At 40.3% G+C, this 19,644-nt stretch overlaps 1 protein-coding gene across 4 annotated transcripts in view; it reads left to right on the top strand.

The window, feature by feature from the left end:
- The window catches only part of CREB1 (cAMP responsive element binding protein 1), a 40,523-nt gene extending 22,649 nt beyond the window's left edge, over nt 1-17,874 (top strand). For 2 of the 4 annotated variants that reach the window (XM_056496312.1, XM_056496311.1), the window contains 5 exons: nt 923-1,023; nt 3,838-3,980; nt 5,404-5,586; nt 6,986-7,140; nt 10,019-17,874. In XM_056496312.1, coding sequence (XP_056352287.1) covers nt 923-1,023; nt 3,838-3,980; nt 5,404-5,586; nt 6,986-7,140; nt 10,019-10,159 — 723 coding nt within the window. In that variant the 3' untranslated portion in view covers nt 10,160-17,874. Of the gene's footprint in view, nt 1-922; nt 1,024-3,837; nt 3,981-5,403; nt 5,587-6,985; nt 7,141-10,014 lie in introns of all 4 variants that reach the window. The other 2 variants (XR_008840940.1, XM_056496310.1) reach the window with 2 other exon arrangements.
- The last annotated feature ends 1,770 nt before the right edge of the window (nt 17,875-19,644 follow it).

The following is a 19,644-nucleotide window of genomic DNA, read 5'->3' as shown; positions in this document are numbered from 1 at the left end:
CTCAGCCATTGCAGTCAAAAGTTTAGTGTTTTAATGTATCAGAGGTTTTGAGATAAGTGCACAAGTTGCTACCCTTGAGGCAGAAGATAAGAGACTGACAATGAAGCCATGCTTGGAATTCACCTGGTTCAATGCAGATCCATCATGTTTTGATATTCAGAGCTCAGTAGTTCACAGTCAGGTTTGGACATATTCAGGCCCTCTATCTGATGATTGTGAGATGTGGGTGCCAGCATGATTTTTGAGCCTTAAGGGATCTTCTCTGCAGTGCATAAATTGTCAGGATGTGAGTTCTGTTTCTCACATAAGCATCATTAGCTTTTATGTATTTTGTCATGCACATTTAGAATTTTAAATCATCTTATTTATTTTAATATGATTTTTATTTTAGCTTTCCTACATAAACATTTTGCTTTTTTTAGCACAGATATTCAGAATTGCAATGCTACATTATTTTTTTAATATCTTTGTGTATGATATTTTCCTGGCAATTTCCCCCATAAAAGGCAGCTCTCTTTAACATATCTACCTCATTATTTATAAATCGATGTTTTTTCGGTATTTTATTCTTTGTTTCCAAACGTTTCTGCTACCTTAATTTTGTTTACTTATCCTCTCCCTAAATTTTACTAAAAAAATCTTTGTTTCCTTGCAATGGATGAAAATAGAATATCATGGAAGGCAAAAACCATGTGTTACCAATGTTTGTTTTCTTTGGAGTATTTAAATGATAAAGAACATTCTGATGGGTAGATCACTGGCTGTGGTCATTCTTTCCTGGATCTATTACTAAGCAGTAACTTTCTGTTCATTGTCTAGATAGAATACTTGCATTGGGATGTTTTTCACAGGATGTCAACATTTCCTTAAAAAAAGGCATTGGAAGTGTCATGTTAAATTTGATTGCTGTTCTTATTTACAGATCTCCACTATAGCAGAAAGTGAAGATTCACAGGAATCAGTAGACAGTGTCACAGACTCACAGAAACGAAGAGAAATTCTGTCCAGACGACCCTCCTACAGGTATGGAGGTTAAAGCAGAAGCATCTTGTTTAATGGATGGGTGCATTCACATGGAGATACAAATAGTGGGATTGTATTTTTATTATTTTTAGATTTATCTCTTAACTGAAATATCCTTTCTGTAATGTCTTGGAATTGGAATATGGAATATGTCCGTGGAATACAATGTAAAGAGATAAGCAAATAGTAGTAGGAGGAAGAAATCTCAGCAGTTACATTCATTTAAGACAGAAGTGAGCTGAGAATATGCTAATTGCCACATTTCAGAAAATTGAGGTATCCTTGTGGTAGATGCCTTAGAAATAGCTTTAATGAATATTTTATACACAAAATACACTGAAGCTTTGCAAAAAGCGACTTCTGTGTAATCTGTAGTCTGCAAAAAATCAACTCTACTGGTTTTCATTATTGTTCAAATGCTAGCAGCAATCAAACTTAATTCCTGTCTCCCATGAGACTTAAGGAAGTTGTGCTTTTCCATAGCTCAGAGAGAATTTCTGCTTGAGCAAAATAGTTTTAAAGTTAAGTCAGTGTGTGAGTTGAATATAGTGCAAGGCATCTAGTGCTCTATTTCTTATGGCCGATAACTCTGGCAAAACCAGCTGAGGTTCTCCTTCACATGGTGTCATGTTACTTTATTAACTAAGCCTTGTACAGCTTGTTGTGTCTGTACTAAATTCCACTTTCATTCTTAAAATATGCTAAATAGCATTAAGGAACAACTCTGAGGTTCAATAGGTTTTAAGTGACCTGTGAGTTCTCGCTGCTTTAGAAAATTCAGATGTTCCTTTTTTCTTTATGAGCATGCCTTGGAAATAGAAGTTGGGCTATAGGCCTGAGCATATCTCAAACATGATACTTTTTTAGCACTTGGGAGATTATTGTCTGCCTTCTCCAGCAGCCTTCAAGGCTGTTCGGCTGAAGGTAGTGAAAGCCATTGCTGAAGATCCCTAGCCATAATAGATCCAGGAAATATTTTTATTTGTGAGCAGCAGTGTTAACTTCAAGGCTGCCAGAGCTTCCCTTCAGTCTGCTTCTGCAGCAAGACACTTCATTTTACTATATATGGAAGAGTGGCTGTATATGGTGAGAAAGCAGAGCTAAGTAAACAAGCAGCAAAACTGAGAAGAGGGTGCTTGTGCACGCTGACTTCTCATTGAGATGGACTCCTTTGCATTCACTAGTGCCACAACACAGCCTCTGTCTTCTAACCAGATCGTGGTGACAGAGCAACACTTGGTAGCTGTAAAGTTTGTATGTGCAGCTCAGACTCTGGGCTGGTGTTGGTTAGATGAGAAAGGCTGAGCCAGACCACTGCTGTCTTTAGTGACGTCCCAGCTGGCATTACTCAACCTGCTGTAACTGGTCCCAGAAACAAGATAGGTGCAGATATGCTCACAGAATTGAAAGCTATACATCTTCCACAAAAAACTCCTTTGTGATTCTGCTACTAAAGTACATCATGTATTCCATGTCAGTTCATAGCTCCTATATTTGTAAAGCTGCCACCTTACCTTTTACCTTAAATCCATCTTTATGATGGCAAAGGTAGGTTTTAACCACGATGTCATAATGGCATAAGGTTAAAAAGTGATTTTTTTTATCTCCTTGGATTTTGTTCTTCATCATCCCTGATCTCTCCATATTTTTTCATCTGTTTCATTCACTAGTTTCTGGTCTAACACTGAGATTACAAACTCTTTGGATGGGATTTTTGTATTTGTCCAAGTGGTTCTTTGCACAGTTCTGTGCAATGCTGGGGTTTCTTGCACGCACACAAAGTCCAAACAGCAAGAGCAAAGCTCTGTTGGTCAAGCTGCCAAGCAGAATGACTGCTCTCCCTAGATAACTTCATACAGGTGTTCTGGCTCCTACAGCCTTAGGAGGCTTGTATAAGAAAGTAGTGTTGTCTTGGAACTTGGGGTCTACGGCTATGTTTGCTTCATCCCACTGAGCTCTAGTGCCAATGGGAAAACATATGAGGAGAATTACAAAAAACAGTGCCCTTTACCTAAGAGCATTACATTTATCTAAGGGTATTTACTACATTTTGCAGTGACATAATAGAATATGCCAGCAGTGAAAAGGGCTTGACAGTCCTCTGAGGAGGGACAGTGTTTGGTCTCAGCGATGCAAATTGCAGTGACTGCTGTGGTCAGTCTGTAGTCATATTCAGTGGAACCTGCAGCAGTGATTTTTTGAAGTTTTGACTCTGGATAGTTAGCTCATGGAGATAATGAAACAATCTTTCCTTTCTTTCCTTTACCCATGAACTTTCTCAGGCAAGGCACCTGTGAACATAACTGTGAGACTGTTCTCAAACACTGGGTATTGTCTCCCAGGCAGGTGTTAAATTATGAGCTGCTGGCTCTCTGCAAGCATTCCTCCTAACTCCCTTGGTACTTGGCTCTCTGGCTGAGGTGTTTATAGTCTTTGAAATGGAGCAGTTCCCCCAATTTAAGTGAGGAGACAGGATCTACCTTTTTTTTTAAATGTTTACATAGCTAAAAGCAGGAAAAATCAAAAATGGATGAGAGAAACATGCTCTGAAGAAAAAGAGAGGGTTGTAATAGCTGTATCACGGGTTTTGACAAGCAAGCTATTCTGTGCTGGCTCCCTTGCCCATCAGTGCTTGAAATTTTGAACAATCCTCTCCAATAAGAGTTTGAAGATAGTGTGTGGTTTTCATTCTCCACTCATATTTTCCTTGCTGGCTTGCTGCACTTCACAGTTTTGCCCAGCATTGTATATCAGATAGTCTATTTTTCCCCCCCAATTTTTATTAAAATCTCTACAACACACTGTCTTTGCCAGAAAAATTTTGAATGACTTGTCCTCAGACGCCCCAGGAGTGCCAAGGATCGAAGAAGAAAAGTCTGAAGAGGAAACAGCAGCACCTGCCATCGCCACTGTTACGGTGCCAACTCCCATTTACCAAACCAGCAGTGGGCAGTACAGTATGTAGTCTGAATTTCTCAGTGGTGCTAGTAAGTGGGGATGAGAAGATGAAGAACTGTTATTTCTCTAACTGTTGTTTGGACTAAGACAAAGCAGGAGGTGAAAAAAAGATTATTTTAACTGTTAACCAGGCCTTTTAAACACATTTCTATTGTAAGTGTTTGAAAGGCTCAATTAACATTCTGGGACTGCTTACCACTTGGTGCAGCTAATGCATCGTGAGGCAAAACAGGAACTAACCATAATGCTATTATAAACTTCTTCACTTCAGGAACCAGATGGGGGAATTCAGAAGTTTCTTTTCTTTCTTGGCAGATCATTAACACTTGTTCACAAAACTGTAACCTCATCATTAGAAAAAAACATTACAGTCTGCAATTACATTTTTAGAAAGTCCTGAAAAAATAAGGATGTCAACAACCTTAACATATGTCATAAGTATATGTTTCTGTGTTTTCTCTATTTGTTAGATTTTATAGATACAGTGTTTTGACTTGAAGAATGATTGAGGATATGGCAGTAAAGATCAGACACATGCTATCTCACACTAACACATACAGTAGTAGACATATACAACACGTACAAAAGGGAGAAAGAACTACTTGTTTGCATCTCTCTTAAAATATCTTAAAAAATTTTGTATCTCTGTTTACTCCTTAACCCCTTAGCCTTGTACTCTGCTTAATTTTATTGAAACGGATGTGGTTAATTCTGATACCTGTTATAACTTCCTATTAACTGCAGACACTTGAGATTTTGGTGTGTCTGTACATAGGAACACAGTGAAATTCTGTGAGTCACAAAAGGGGCAATGTCTCAGTATACCTGCATGACAGGATTGAGGGAAAGAAAGGAAAAAAGCCAGCAAAATTAAGACTGCCTGAACCAAACTGTACCTTTATGAATGAATAAACAGCTAGGAAGCATCTGAGGAAGTGGTGGAGAAGGGGGGAAACAATCAGAAGGAAAAAAAAAAAAGCCAAATCAAGAAGAAAGTGAAACTCAAGATGGATAGTACTAGCAGCAGAGGAGACTGAAGTCCACAAAGCACAGAAGATGAGAGGAATTTCAGATGAGTAGAAAAAGTAAGGACTGAGAAAAATACCTAAACCAACCAAGAAGAAAATCTTAACAAAAAGTATTCCCCAGGGGTGGATTGTAACTCTTCCATGTGATTCTGTTTTATTAGAGAAACTAATTTGTGGTTTAGGCTGTGGGTTTTGGCCTTTACAAACATTTGAAAACTTACCTTTTGAAGGATGCTTTCTTTGGTGTACGTTGAAGCCATGTGTTTGATTTGGGGGTGTGTAAGGGTTCAAAGGATTTAGCTTAGATCAGTATACTTCCATACCTAGGTTTAGTACTGTAAGTTAATGAGTGAATTAGTGTCTTAAATGCTGGGTTGATTTTTTTTGTCTGCAGTTGCCATCACCCAGGGAGGAGCAATACAGTTGTCTAACAATGGCACAGATGGAGTACAAGGTCTGCAGACATTGACAATGACCAATGCAGCTGCAACCCAGCCTGGCACCACCATTTTACAATATGCACAGACCACAGACGGACAGCAGATACTTGTACCCAGCAACCAAGTTGTTGTACAAGGTGAGAAATTTCACAGCCAGTCATTCTGTGTAATATTTTCTCTATGCAGATAGAAGTTGCCAGCCTGACTCCAAATGTGTCAGGAAACAGAATTAACAGCTTTGGCACAGGTAAGTCCATAAAATTATTGAAATTCTGGACAAAGCTTTGTCATATTTTCTTGAAGCCTTTCTCTTTAGATTGGTAAAGTTGCGGATATTTTATGTTTAATATATTTATTTTTGCTTTACAAAATTAGTTATTTTCTGCATTTTGTCCACACAAATTTTTTATATGTTCTGCAAAAACTAATACCACTTTAGAGTTCTGATTTCTCCCATATGTGCAACAATAGAAAATTTAAAGCAAGCATTAAAGATAGGAGAGGAGGATGTTTGATCCTTTCTAAAGGGATACTTTAATTTATTAGCAATTTTTCCCCTTTTTCAATTTCAAGTCATAATTTCTTCCTACTGTAACTTTTGTAACTAGTCACTGAGTGACTCACTCAATCAGTGAGTCTTGGAATTGTAGAACAATTTAGGAGAGTGCCTTATGTGATCATTTGGTCTAGCCCTCAACTTGGCAGAGCTACTTTCACTTAGAATAAGTTGTGGGGAGCTATTGTATCAGAATACATATTTTGGTTTATTAAAAATTGAGGAGTATTACAAAATTTTTATTGAACAGAAGTGTCCCCCTGCTTCTGTGACTGTAAAGTAATTGACATGAAAGGTATCTAGTGAAGAGTTTACCAGGCATCAGTAAAAATGCATAGCAGAGTACTATTGTTGCATTGATCTTTGGGTTTTTGTGTTCTTAAGGACATATGATTTCTGTAGGTGGTATTGTGGTTTCTTATGAGCTCAGGGAAAATTAACAGACTCGTAAGATTAAAATAAATAAAATAAGAGAAAGCCAAGACCTTGCTTATACTAGAGAAGCAATAGAGTGCACTGTCCATTTCTTGTGGGAGTAAATGCTATATTTTTACACTTTTTTTTTCTGTGCTAGATATGTGCACGTGCAGTTCCTTCTTTTCCAGAAAGGCATTTGGAGCATAGCTAGAAATAGTGGCCCCATCCTTCTCTAGAAATGCTTGAACTGCCCGAAAACCAGAGAAGTACAAAGAAGTACAACAAGGGAGAAAGAAGCACAGCTATACAGCAAGACCAGTGTAGTTACCAAGCACAAGTGAAGACTTCTTCAGTAGGAATGCCCAAAACCTTGCATACATTAATAAGCTAAGCCTGAGGTAGCAGTGATGGCCCAGGTGAGGCCTGAGCTGTGGCTCAGGGTGCACAGTTAGAGAGATGCCCGGGGCAGAGAGGTGACTGTGTCAGAGAGATGAGTAGGTGCTCTCCACAGCACATGTGACAGCGCTGTCACCAGACTGATGTCATGTCCCGTGTCCCTGCAGCTGCCTCAGGAGACGTGCAGACCTACCAGATCCGCACCGCCCCGACCAGCACCATTGCACCAGGAGTAGTGATGGCCTCCTCGCCAGCACTTCCCACCCAGCCGGCAGAGGAGGCTGCGCGCAAGAGAGAAGTGCGCCTAATGAAGAACAGGCACGTACATTCACACCACTCTGCTTTCCCACTCAGCTCTGCATAGGCCTAGATGTCAAGCACTAGGAGTCCTGATCTTTCCTAGTCGTGTTATGAAATGCTTAATGAAGAATTTGCCTTTATTTAAAGATGTAAAGCAAAAATGCACATCTACTAATGCTGTGTGTTGTGACTGTGAAACCTTGAGTAAAGTGTCAGACTTGTTCTGTGAGCTGTGTGAATTTGGTTGTTGCAGTAAGGAGAAAAACAACTGGTGACACACTTATATGACTGCACCAAGATGAGTTGCTTTTTTTGAGCTAGTACATTCATGTGGTTTTACTTTCCTGGATTCTTTCCCTTAGCCTTCTGTATGCATTCTCCTTGCTGCTGGCCCACATGTGCTCTTTATGAGTACTTTCTTGATTGCCTCATTTGTTCTTTTAGCCACTTTGGCTTTGCTCCTCCAGGGGCAGAAAGGCTCAAGCAAAGGCTAAATGAGCCTGTTTCTTTTGATTGAAGTTCTGTGGAGCCAGTAGTGGCAGCAGAGGGGCTAAAGAAAGGTAAAGACTTGATCCTGTAGGATTTAGGAGGAACAGCTAAGCTTAGAGGTGGGAGTGGGTGGAGGTAGCAAAGGCAGGGAGCAGCAGGGAGAAGTTGAGCAGAATGCTCCTGAAGTCTGTTGCTGTGGGGATGGGAGGGGGCAGGCCTGAAGTGGCCCATCACACCAAGCTCAAACTCTTACCCACAGGCCACAGATTGGAGCCTGTGTATTACACAGTGACACTGAGAACCCAGTGCTTCCTGCCCTTCTGAGCAGGGAAAGCCCCCTGAAAGCCTTGTTAACTTCATCTCTCAGTCTGAAAATATTGATGTTGTACAGGTTCATTTATCTTCTGTAGGTTGCTGTGCTGTGAACATAATAGAAACTAACTTGAGCAGATCCAGTGCTTATACAAGGGGCTTTAATGAAGTAGATAATGCTGAACAGCAGAGTTCACTTTTTTAAAAGGTTTTTGTACAGAATGTCATCCATCTCCCTTTTTATGTAGTTTTCTCATACAAGTGAATAATGGATATCACCCTTTCAGGCTCTGCATTTGAAAAAAAAAAAGTTGGAATCACAGAATACCCTCATTTAGTCATCAGTCTTATTCCAGTAAAAGAAAGCTTTTGTGTTTGTGAAAGCCAAGAAAAACAATGGGGAATTACCCCACTTGAGTTAAATCGACAGCTTTTGCAACAGTACCATGTTGCATGTGGTGCTTTTAGCCTGTCTGCTTAATAGATATTTGCAAATCTAAGCTCCATAGCAAAGTGGGGAAAAAGGATAGAGAGGCAGATGGTGAGATGGTACTTACTGGAGGATTATAGTGTAAATATTCATAGATATTATTGTGCAAATTTTCTGTATACATTTTTAAAGCTCTGTTGTAATTCAGTAAAACTCTGGCTGTTCATAATGAACAACTAGCACACACAGACTTGAGGCAGCTTAATATATGCAGCCTAAGGGGGAAAAAATCACAGAAAGAAAATGTTGTCACCCAAGGTTAGTAGTTTGCGTTGGGAGGCACTTCCTGATCCACTAGTACTTAATCTTTTGGTAACAGCCAAAAATGACTTAAATTCTAAATGTTACACATGGTTTACTGAAGTACTGCAGGCATGTGAAATTGTATTTGTGGGAGTGACAAATGGATACCTGAGTCCTTTCAGGGCTTACAGGCTATGTTTTCTTCATCCTGTCTCATTTGGGAGTTGAATTTCAAAAATTACTGTAGAGGTTTCATATCAGTTAGGTCCTGGAATGCATTCTGTTTTTACAGCTACTCTTTATCTAATACAGGGAGGAACTGAGTTCTGATTTGTCCTCTCATTTCCCAGAACACAGACTGTCTCACCAGTCTGAGTAGTGTTTGCAGTGAAGGATCACACAGACTCTTATTTTTGAAGCTGTTCTGCTTTGCACCTCAAGGTTCAGGGCAAATTAGTGTTTATTTCCATTTGTCTGCAGAGTGCTGCTGGGACAAGCTGCACTGCAGGAGGAGAGCCCTCTGCCTGGGCTCCCATCTGCCCGTGGCATTTAGCCTTGTGCTTACTTTGCACGTTGGTGCCATTATATTGCTGTGCAGGGTAGTTCCTGCCTTGGTGTTCCTGCCTTAAGGATGCTCAGCAGCACATTAATACCTTCTGGTATTTTTCACTGGTGTTCTTGGTATGTTACCAAGTTACTTACAGGCAGCTCATTCTTACCAATAAGACTTAGAAGTTTGACTATCTTGAGGTCTATTTTTTGCATAGCTGACAGGGACTAAAGAATTACATATTCCTACTGTTTATTTTGTGATTTTTAAATTTTTTATTTCCGTCAATAATACTATCATTGCAGAGATGCAGATGTTATTAAAATGAAAGCTTTGCTCAAGAGCAAATATATGAATGCTCTAAATTCAGTACTTTTTTACACCAGTTGATTATCTTGTTGGACTGCAGCAAAGGGAAAAGTTAAAGACTGAAAAAAGAATAATAGATATTAATAAAGTCAAATTATCACAGCAGCATTTGACTCAGCCTGAAGGCTCCAGTGTAAATCCTGCAAGTAAAATCTTACCTGAGTAGCATCAGATATATCACATATTATATCACATTAATAATAATAATAATTTTATTGGTGCTGTCTTACTGGGATCTGTATGTTGAAATGATATGTGGATCTTGTGTGTGTTTTGTGAAGAGCAATTGTTAAGGACTCAGTGTTTTTCCTCACTTGCATTTCTTAACAATATCTCCATGTTCTGCAAATGGCAGTACTAGTAAAGGTTTGCCTGAAAGCAGTTAGGTAGCCCATGTCTACAAGTGATTGTTCTGGATTTGAATGGCCTTTTTTGCTTTGCAGAGAGGCAGCACGTGAGTGTCGCAGGAAGAAAAAGGAGTATGTGAAATGTCTAGAAAATCGAGTGGCTGTACTTGAAAACCAAAACAAGACACTGATCGAGGAGTTGAAAGCACTTAAGGACCTTTACTGCCACAAATCAGATTAATTTTGGATTCTCATTTTCACTTGTCCAGGTGGGATAGAGACTGGTTCTGGCTATACCCAGAAAGACAAAGTAAACTTTTTATTTTCTAAACATTTCTTTTTTTCTATGCGCAAAACTGCCTGAAGCAACTACAGAATATACTTCATCTGTGCTTTGCATCAAACTGTGAATGTTCAAGTACTTGCCTCCACTTCTCCCCTTACAAGATGAATTTCATCATCAATCTCAGCGTGAAGAAGAACAGGCTTCTTTCTCGTCTCCCGATCCTCTTCAAGGAGTAACAGTGGTCACTTGGGAAGTTACTGTGGGGAGGGTCCTCTTGTAAAGATGTCAAGAATTTGTGCTGAGCTCTTTCCATTGCCTTAGAGACAGAACCACCCCAGCCTCTTGGTCCAGAGAACTGTGGGCTGCATAGGTGGAGCATGCATGGTACAGTGAAGAAGCAGTGGTTGCCAAATTGGTTTCACACGTTCATGCTAAACTGTACAAATACATTGCTGAGCAGCATGCCAGACGAAGGGCACTTCACTGTCACGTTCTTGGTGTGGAGATAACAGACCTTTGTCAAACTAGCCCAGGAGGGGGTCTGATTTGCAGCCTGTATTAAGCCCTCCTGGACTAATAAAACCTTCTCCATACCTCAGAAACAATGCATTGAAATGAGCTTCACTGGTCAATTGTTGCTTCTCATAGCTTATGTGTGCAAGTGCGTTCAGCATTCTGAATGCACAGAAAACAGACACCAGCTTCATAGGAAATAGGTTGGGAAATGGTATTTGGATGGGAAAGTTTTAAAAAAAAGATGCAATCTTGATGTTCACATAGTAAACAGGGGTAGCACATTAAACCACTGCCTGTTTGTATGCAGAACAACTAAGCAGTTGAAGCATGGCCAACTCCACTTAGGTACTCCCTGATGACAGTAGGGTCTGTGTCCCAAGTCCTCTCAAGCAATGAGGTTGTTTTTATTTCCCTACCACTGTCTTATGCAATGGAAATTATTGTACTCAATAGAAATACCAGCCTGGTTTGCTAAATTCTTTTTCGAACTTTGAGGCTGCCTTCTATACGTAAATTAAGTTGCAGTGTGACAGCTGCTAGGACAACCTCAAAGAGGACTTCAGACACAGATATTCTAACTCCTGCTTTGCAAGGGATAGTACTGATTATTTGAACCTGGCCAGGTTAGCTAAACTCTTAATTTATTTGGGGTACTTGTTATGGAAAGGGTCAGATTTACTCAGTAATCTATTCCTGCAACTAAAATTACTCACGTGCCTCAGATGTTTGCAAGATGATGATTTTTTTTCTCTGCACTGAGGAACTGTGATCTTTCCCAGATTTATGGTGTTAAAAAAGATAGTTCATATTTTTTAAAAAAAACCCTCTGCACTAAGCATTAGGACTTTAAAAGAATCATGCTCAAAAGGAACCAAAAAAGAACATCAAGAAGTTGTTAAAAAGAATGTGTCCAAAAGAATCATGTACAGTCTGTGTACTGGCCCTCTGAAGCCAGTCTTTCACTGTTGCTAACTTGGGTCATTTGATGGAGTAAGTTTACTTTGGGCTTCTGGTCAAACTTTTATGTATCCAGACACATGGATAAGGCTCTAAGGCTCTGGTCTATACTAATGCCTTGCCTAGCAGAATATTAGCTAGTATTTTTTTCCCATTCACTCTGTCTCTTTTTAAGATAAATTTCACGCACAGGCTTCTAAAAGGTCATACAATCAGTGTGACATTGTAAGAAAAATATTTGGAAGACTCTGGGCAGTTGAGTCTCAAACACCTAAGCAGTATTAAAAGTTATAGATTTCTCATTTGAGAGGGCATTCCGTTTCCAAGACTTTATTTAAAAGGAGCATGGTTAAATTTACAGCATTATTGTTAAATCTAGAGTTATCAGGAATTGCAAATTACACTTGTATTTCAAGAAGAGAACAGAAGTATGAGAAATATGAAAAAAATCACTTTCACAAGTTTTGTGGGTGTTTATAAATGGTCTATTTTTATCTGCCATAGAGAGTTGATTTTTGTGGTTTTATTTAATGGGAGATGAATCTATTAGTTTAGCAATGCAAATTTAAAGAAGACCCTAAGTTCTCAGCAGTGCTTTTATAAAAATTATCTGATTCGTAAAATCAGCGAATACAAATAAATAAAACGGTTACATTTTCCAGAATGAGTACTGAAGTAGAAATGTTGATAATGCAGGAATCATTGTTGTAAAACATGAAGCTCACGGTGGCCTCATTTGCAATTACATGGAATGGTTCCTCCAGCTTTGAAAAACAGAAAAGGCTGTAAATGCTCACATTAAGGCTGTTTCTTTTGTAGGGCATCTGTTTGCAAAAATGTGAGGTTTTGCTGTGAACCTGAGCAAGGTGAGCTGGGCTCTGAGAGCTGTGTCTAGTGGGTAATGAGCACTGTCCAGAGTTTGGTGAAAATCACTGGGCACAAAGCCTGGGGGCTGAATGGGCATGGGAGCCTAAAACAGTGCCCAGGTGGGGTTCTCCTAACACACAGTTTGTGCAAATTTGTGTGGCAGTGAGAGGAGAACTGTGTTACCCGTTTGTCTGTGTGTGGTCTGCAAGTGGCCTGTAGTGGTTTTAGCCTAGACTTCATTAGCAAATAAACTTTCACTAAGAAAAGGAATGTAATTCAAAGTACATAGGGGTCTGCGAGAATCTTTATTTTTATTTATGCTGCACTGAGGATTTAGGGACACAAATTTATTTAATGAAAATTATAGATTACAATAATAAAAATGTATTAGACCAAGTACAGGGCTGGCTAGGCTACCCATACATGCTTTACTATTCATATTGACCCAAAAAGGGAAAGAATATGACACAGGAATCCATTCCTATGTTATTTACCAAGTAGTGAGGTTGGGGTAATAAGCTTCTATAAACTAAGGCCATTTGGAAGTAGGATGGAAATTATGCTGGCAAGGGAGAGGGAGGATTAGTTTTATATCTCACGGTTGTGAGTTTTCAAGAACTGATAGATTCTTTTACCTGAAGAGAGGGTTAGAAAGGGCTAGATCCGTTATGTTCATAATAAACAAGAATTGGTTTGAAATATAATTTTTGTAATGTCATTATTTTGCAAAACAACAGCACCAGTCAGGCAGTTAAGATATTGTCAAAGGTGCTCTTTTAATTTAGATATTCTTGGAAAATACATATGTATAATATATGTACATATATATATATACACACAGTATATAATCTACAGCTCTGAGAGCTTTTAAGTCAGGAATGCTGAGTATTATAGTATATGGAGGTCAGAAAAAGAATTTTTACTTTTCTGTGCGTCTGGGTATGTGTGGATGTGTGTGTGTGTGTGTGTGTGAAAGCTTCCCCTCACCCCAGTAGCTCTGGGCTGCGTTATTCTAGAGCTTATTATTGATTTGTTTTGTGCTGTCTCTCAGTTATCCATTTTCAAGAATTTTATTTCATCTTTTGTGGCTTTTGTGAAGTTTGTTTTTTATTGATGAAGATTTTTGAAATTATGTAAACAGTTGTTTTACAACCACCACCACCCAGAGTAATTCACTTTTGTGCTTTTTCTCTTTGGCAGCTATATATCAAAGGCAAAACATTTGGAAGGGTTGTTAAGGTGTTATTTTCTAAAGGAACCACTGGTAAGACTTCTGTTTTCCTCCTGGGGTAGTGGCGATGTATTCTTCCTTAGCAATTCCACCAGCACTGGCACTGTTGCTTGTATCCGAAAGCACAATCTTAGCCTGTCGTGCTCGTCAGGACTGCTCAGACACCTGCAGTTCTGCCTAGCCTGGAGCTGGCATTTGCATTGTAGATCACTGTCTTCTCTGGTACTTGTACATGGGTCAGAAAATCAATAGAGTGTTTGGAACCATTAAGAGGCTCAGGAGAAAAAAAGAGTTTTAATAAGGAAAAACAGCCCTGATAGTTTCTGACCTAAATTTGTACCACAGGTTGCTGTTTTAAAATCTGGGCTTCCAGTAAACTGCAGCAGCAAGTAGTATTCATCTGTTAGTGAAAAATGGCACCTGCTTTTTTATTTTGTTTTTTCATTTATGGCAGACAATGCATTTTGTGGTTTAAAGATAAGTTCACCAATCAAAGCAAGTTCGATATCAGTGGTTACAAATCTATGATAGTTCATAGAGGATTTAATTGATTTTCTAAGACCTTGTTTTTACTGTAATTTTTTCACCCTGAAGCCTGGTTAGTGATGTAACATTTGCCAGTGATCCAACCAAAAGGTCACATATTTATTTTTGTTACACTATGTTCTTTGTAAATGTTTAATTAAAACATGCACTTTAGAAAAAAGAAAAACCCAAACAAAACACAGAGAACAAAAAAATTAAAATAAATTTGGTTTGCTTGAGAAGATTTCTGGCACAATTGTTGTGATCTTGCTGCCTGCACACAATTCACTCCTCCACAGCAGTTGACTCCTTGGCTAATTGAACTGGTGGATCAGCACCTGGTGCCCAGCAGGCATTGCTTCAGAAGGGCAGGAGAGCTGAAGGGGCAAGAGTCAAGCGTGTGCTATCTCAGAGCAGTACGTAGAGGATGGATGTGAAAATATTTTTAGAGTAGAACTAGTTCAGTGATCCCATGTGGGAAAGGTAGGTTAATTTGGAAGGAAAGCTAAACTATGTTTCAGCCACTTTATTCCCCCTTTTCTTAATTCGAGATTTGTCTGTGGATTTTACAAGCTGCATTCCAAAAAAATAAATCGAAAGGCTTTCCAATAATTTGAGACCAGGAAGTAAAGGTACATTTGACATTGTGTCACCCTGCTTGAAAAGAAAAGAAAAGCACAACCACCTTTCTTTTGCAGGAATGATGATAATTTACCTATAACCCTGAAGTCTGTCACTGTGAGGAGGTTTTTAAAAGCATACAGTACATTGATGGTTCTCTGTCGTCTGCCTGGGAACTCGTTTTTCTGAGCTGTGTAATTTGCTAGCTGTAAAAGACACTTATTTTACAAAAGCCTGAATGTATCCTGAAGCTCAGGTGGTCTGGCAGGAGCCAGACTGGTGAAGAGAGGGTGCTGAAATCCACCTACTGTGTGCTCATGACAGGTTCAGGTCTGTGGATAGATAGCTTTAAGTGTGTGAATCTTTGGGGAAAAGGGACCAGATCTAGGTGGTATAAAGAGGGTTTGCATTTCAAGTGTTTTGCCTTGGAATGTGTTTTTAAAATGTATTCAAGCTGTGGCCTGCAAAGAGATGTGCTTGGGCTGGTTGGCACAGCACAAATTGAAGAGAGTGACCTGTTTGCTTTCTGGCACTGCCAGTGCAGGTTTGTGACTTGCTCTGTGGTGAGTTCAGGGCTTTCAGCAGGAGAGGCAGGAGCAGTCAGCTGTCCTCGGGGCTGTGTGCTGGCAGGGAAAGGGCCAGGGCCAGGCTGGAGTGACCCATGGCTGACACACTCCATAAGCTGAACATTCCCTGCACTCAGGACTCAAGCAGTTCACTCAGCCTCAGCTGCGTATTTCTCTAAATTAGGGGATAGCTGAGAGAGCATGGGGATGGCTGGCCTTGAGCCAGTCACTTACCTGGAAATGGCCACTCTTAAGAACTGAGGATGTTTGGGTGCTTTCCACAAATTGTGTTTTATCCAGGTGCCACTCCATTTTTTGTGTTTAATTACATTTATTTATATTAAAACATTAATTTTAAAAAGTTCTACGACTTCAAGTTTATATGAGATTTGAAACTGTGCTGCTTATAATGGACTTCTTTGGATGGGAACAGGGCAAGAAGAGGTGCTAGTTGGCAGCCAAACCCTCCATAAACTTTTGTCCACAGATTGATTGTTCACTTCGGAAATTCGTTGTTTCTACTCTGGATTTATAATTTGAAATTGTTTTGAAGCAATGTTTTTCAGGGAAGCTTCCAGAATGAGGGTTATTAATCTCCCTTTGTAGTGTAAGCTGGAAAGAGTATGTTCACCTCATCTGCATTTCTGATTCTTTACCCAAACCATGTCAGCACAGAACAGGGTATTTGAGCTTGACTCCCACATTATTGTGGAAGTTAAAAGACTAAATGAAAATCATTGGGGGAAAATAGATGCTTTTTTACATCTCCCCAGAAATCTAGAAACCTCCCTGTTGTGTTTTTTTTTTCTTTTTTTTCTTTTTTTTTTTTTTTTTGTGCTTTATCTGTGTTTAAAACAATTGTACTGGGTTATAATGCATTTTATTAACACTATGTACATATTAGCTGCTTTGTGTTTCAGAATGGTAGTAATTGCTTTGTATATTAAAGTGATTCTTGTGAATTTGTGAATTATTGTCATAAAGAAGTGCTTTTTCTTACTGTAACCTTTGTGGTATAAACTGTCATAACTCCCTTTTTACACAAACATTTATGTGCAGTCACATAAACATGCTTTAAAAAACTCTACAAAGTCTCTTTTTTGAGCAGGGTGTTCCATTTACACTAATTTAATTTAATAGCAAATGGTAGCAACAGCAATATGGGAAAAAGGCATATTTTGAGCAGTCTATGGTGTCCTTTCAATTTGTGCCCTGCCTAAGTATTCATAAAGTATTCTCCCCAAAGAGAAAGCTTTTTAAATCGTAATTTAGATGAGTCAGAGGTTAAGTCCTGAAAAACAAAGTTTCTCTCCTCTTGATATTTTTAAACCTGCTTTCCAGTATCCATTCTGGTGGTAGTTCTGTTGTTTAATAATGTTGGAAAGGTTTATGCCTTTCACAGTTTAAATATGCTGCATGTCTCATTTTTAAGCATTCCTGTAAAGCATGTACTGCTGGTCTTTATAACAGAACAGAAACAGAAGGCAACAAAAACTGCAAGGATCACAACCCTATTATGTAATCTGCAAGGCTGGATCCAAACACTGGGATGGAAGCCAGGATAACAAATTCAGCACCGAGGTAAACACACCTCCAGTGAAATCAAGGAGAAGCAGTAAGGTCAGCTCATTACAGCTGGGATTTTCTAGTTTTTATAATGCTGTTCACATTCTTGCTCAGAAAAATCTGCAGTCATCAAAGAATCCCAAACAGGGTTAATCCCTGAGATAAAAAATGCAGTTTGGCTTGAATTTTGCCCTGAAAAGAACTGGGTAATACAGATCCCTGTGTACTCAGCTATGAAAATCAAACATTAGCTTGGTTGCAATGACATTTCACAAAAGCTTGTTCTCTTGCACGTTTCAGGAATGGTTTCCCAGTATCACAGCATGGTTGTGTCCTACCTGGTCACTTTCTTGTGGCTTGGACCCACTCCCTAAAGTGAGTGAATTTCTCAAGAGACTATTTGTGCATTGCCCCACTACCCAGGGACACCTGCCAAACATCCTTCTACAGATGAGCTTGGATCACCTGTTACAAAACAGGATCAGTGCAGTGGAACCTCCCAAAGGAGAGTGGGATTCTCTAGTGCTGGGATGAACAGGGTGACAGAAAGTGCTTGGGCAGGGTGTTGGTATAATTACCAAACAGCTGCTGGCAACAGCTGCTGTCATTCATCATCTCCCTCTAGAGCAGGAGCTCCCATGGGCTGTGTGGGCTGGGACAGCTGAGTGTTCAGGTGTTGCTGCAGAGGGCTGCTCCCGGGGCTCACTCACCAGCACTTTCACCTCTGCTCCTTGTCCTGCACGCCTGGCCTGACTCACTCATGGCCTGACTCACTCCTGACCTCTCCCTGAAGGTAAGTGTGACAGCAATACCAAAGACCTGTGAAGCCCAACCTGAGACAACAGAAGGCAGCACTCACTGCCTGGTGGGTGTCAGCACTGCCCAGCAGTGGGGATGGACTGCAGGTGACAGCTGAGTTACATTCTCAGGGTTGATGCCTGCCCCTCAACACTGTAGCTTTAAAGGCAACCACAACTGACATGCATATGGTTGTAGCCTAACTGCAGTATTCTTGGATCTGATCTAAATCTAACAGGACCTGCACCCCAGTAGCAGTCAGAGAAGGTGTCCCCTTGAGGAGGTGCCACCAAGAGCTCTGCAGGTCAGGGGCACTCACCTGAGCTGCCAGTGCCATCTCATGCTTTTCTCCACAATTACTTATGGGCAGTAGCATCACTTCAGCCTTCAAACACACTCCCTTGGGTGTGCAAACAGCTGCTGTGTACCAGTAGCATGGCAAAAGAAGCCAAGCCTGGTCTCTACTGGCACATGCCTGCATTGGCAGGATGGCTGTGGGCTGTAACAGCAGCAGTGGGAAATCTACACTGAAAACTTAACCATTAGAAAGAGATGGAATTAAACTGATTTGTTTTAAAAGTAAAAAACTCTATCGTTGAAGCAAGGCCTGGGGCAAAGCCCCCTTTTTAGCAGTGTGCAGGTTGCTGCACCACCCTTTATTCTGTGCTTTATTCTGTGCTATTTAAGCAGGCTTTTTAGTACGTTCCTGCTATGGCAACAGTGCAAGCTGCTATGGCTGTCAGTGCTGCAAGCTCCAGCCTCTTGTGAGGGCCAAGAGCTGCCCGGCTTTTCCCACAGAAAAGTTCTCTTGGACACTCATGAGCCCAGGCACCAGCACACTGCTTTCTGCCAGCTCCAGCCCAAGGAGAGCCTGAGCTACACATGAGCCTAATGCCTAATCCCAGATGAGCTTGGAGACAAGGAAACACCAGTGGGGAAGAAAAGAAAAAGAAGAGGTGAGAACTTACAGCCACACTTCAATAACTAGAGCCAGAGAGAGGGGGGAGAGCTTGTAATTCTTTTCAGCCTGCTCATCCAGCTGACAGAAGAAGCTACATCTGACACGTGAGAGCTCATCTCATGATCTGTTTTCAATTAAAGGTGCTGTCTTCCTTCTCCCAAACTGACTCCAGCTCCAGGCTGTGAATTCCCAGCCAGCTGCCTAAGTACTGTTTTAGTGACACCGTGTGGCTTCTGAGGATACTGTTACAGCAACTCCCAGGCAGGAGCCAAGCAAGTAACTTCGCTGAAAGCAGGCAAGAGATGTGCTAGGGATGAAGCACAAACCTTAATGATGAATGTGTCATTTCCACATTACAGTCAGCCCAGTACTTCTGGACCACCAACTGGGAAGTATGATGGGAGCAAAAGTGACAAAAAGTTCCAAAATGTCCAAAAAGTCCATGGCCCAAGCAGCTGTTGCTTTGTCCTGACAAGCTGTTTGCTGTTGCCAGTGCCAAATACGTGCACATGCTCAAAGTCTGAACCTGACCTGAGGCTTTTTGAGTTTAAGTTTAAAACAAAAAATTTCCACATCCACAGGAAAAAAAAAAAAAAAAAAGGTAGTAAAGCAATTCCTGCATTTAGAGGTGTAGCTGTCAGCCATTGTTTTCATCAGTTTCATTATTCCACCACTAGAAAGAGAAGAAGTCTGCTGCTGGTGTGAACTGGACTCCCACACCTTGTGAGATAAATACAGACGTGTTTTACAAGCTCAGGGTATGAAATCTGTTACTTAGAACAGTGTCTTAACTACCACTGTGCACTGAAAGCACACTGGAACATAGACACTA

Source organism: Oenanthe melanoleuca, chromosome 7 (assembly GCF_029582105.1).
Source record: "Oenanthe melanoleuca isolate GR-GAL-2019-014 chromosome 7, OMel1.0, whole genome shotgun sequence".
Taxonomy (NCBI): domain Eukaryota; kingdom Metazoa; phylum Chordata; class Aves; order Passeriformes; family Muscicapidae; genus Oenanthe; species Oenanthe melanoleuca.
Note: the sequence above shows the minus strand (reverse complement) of the source record. Positions and strands in the feature narration are given on the sequence as shown.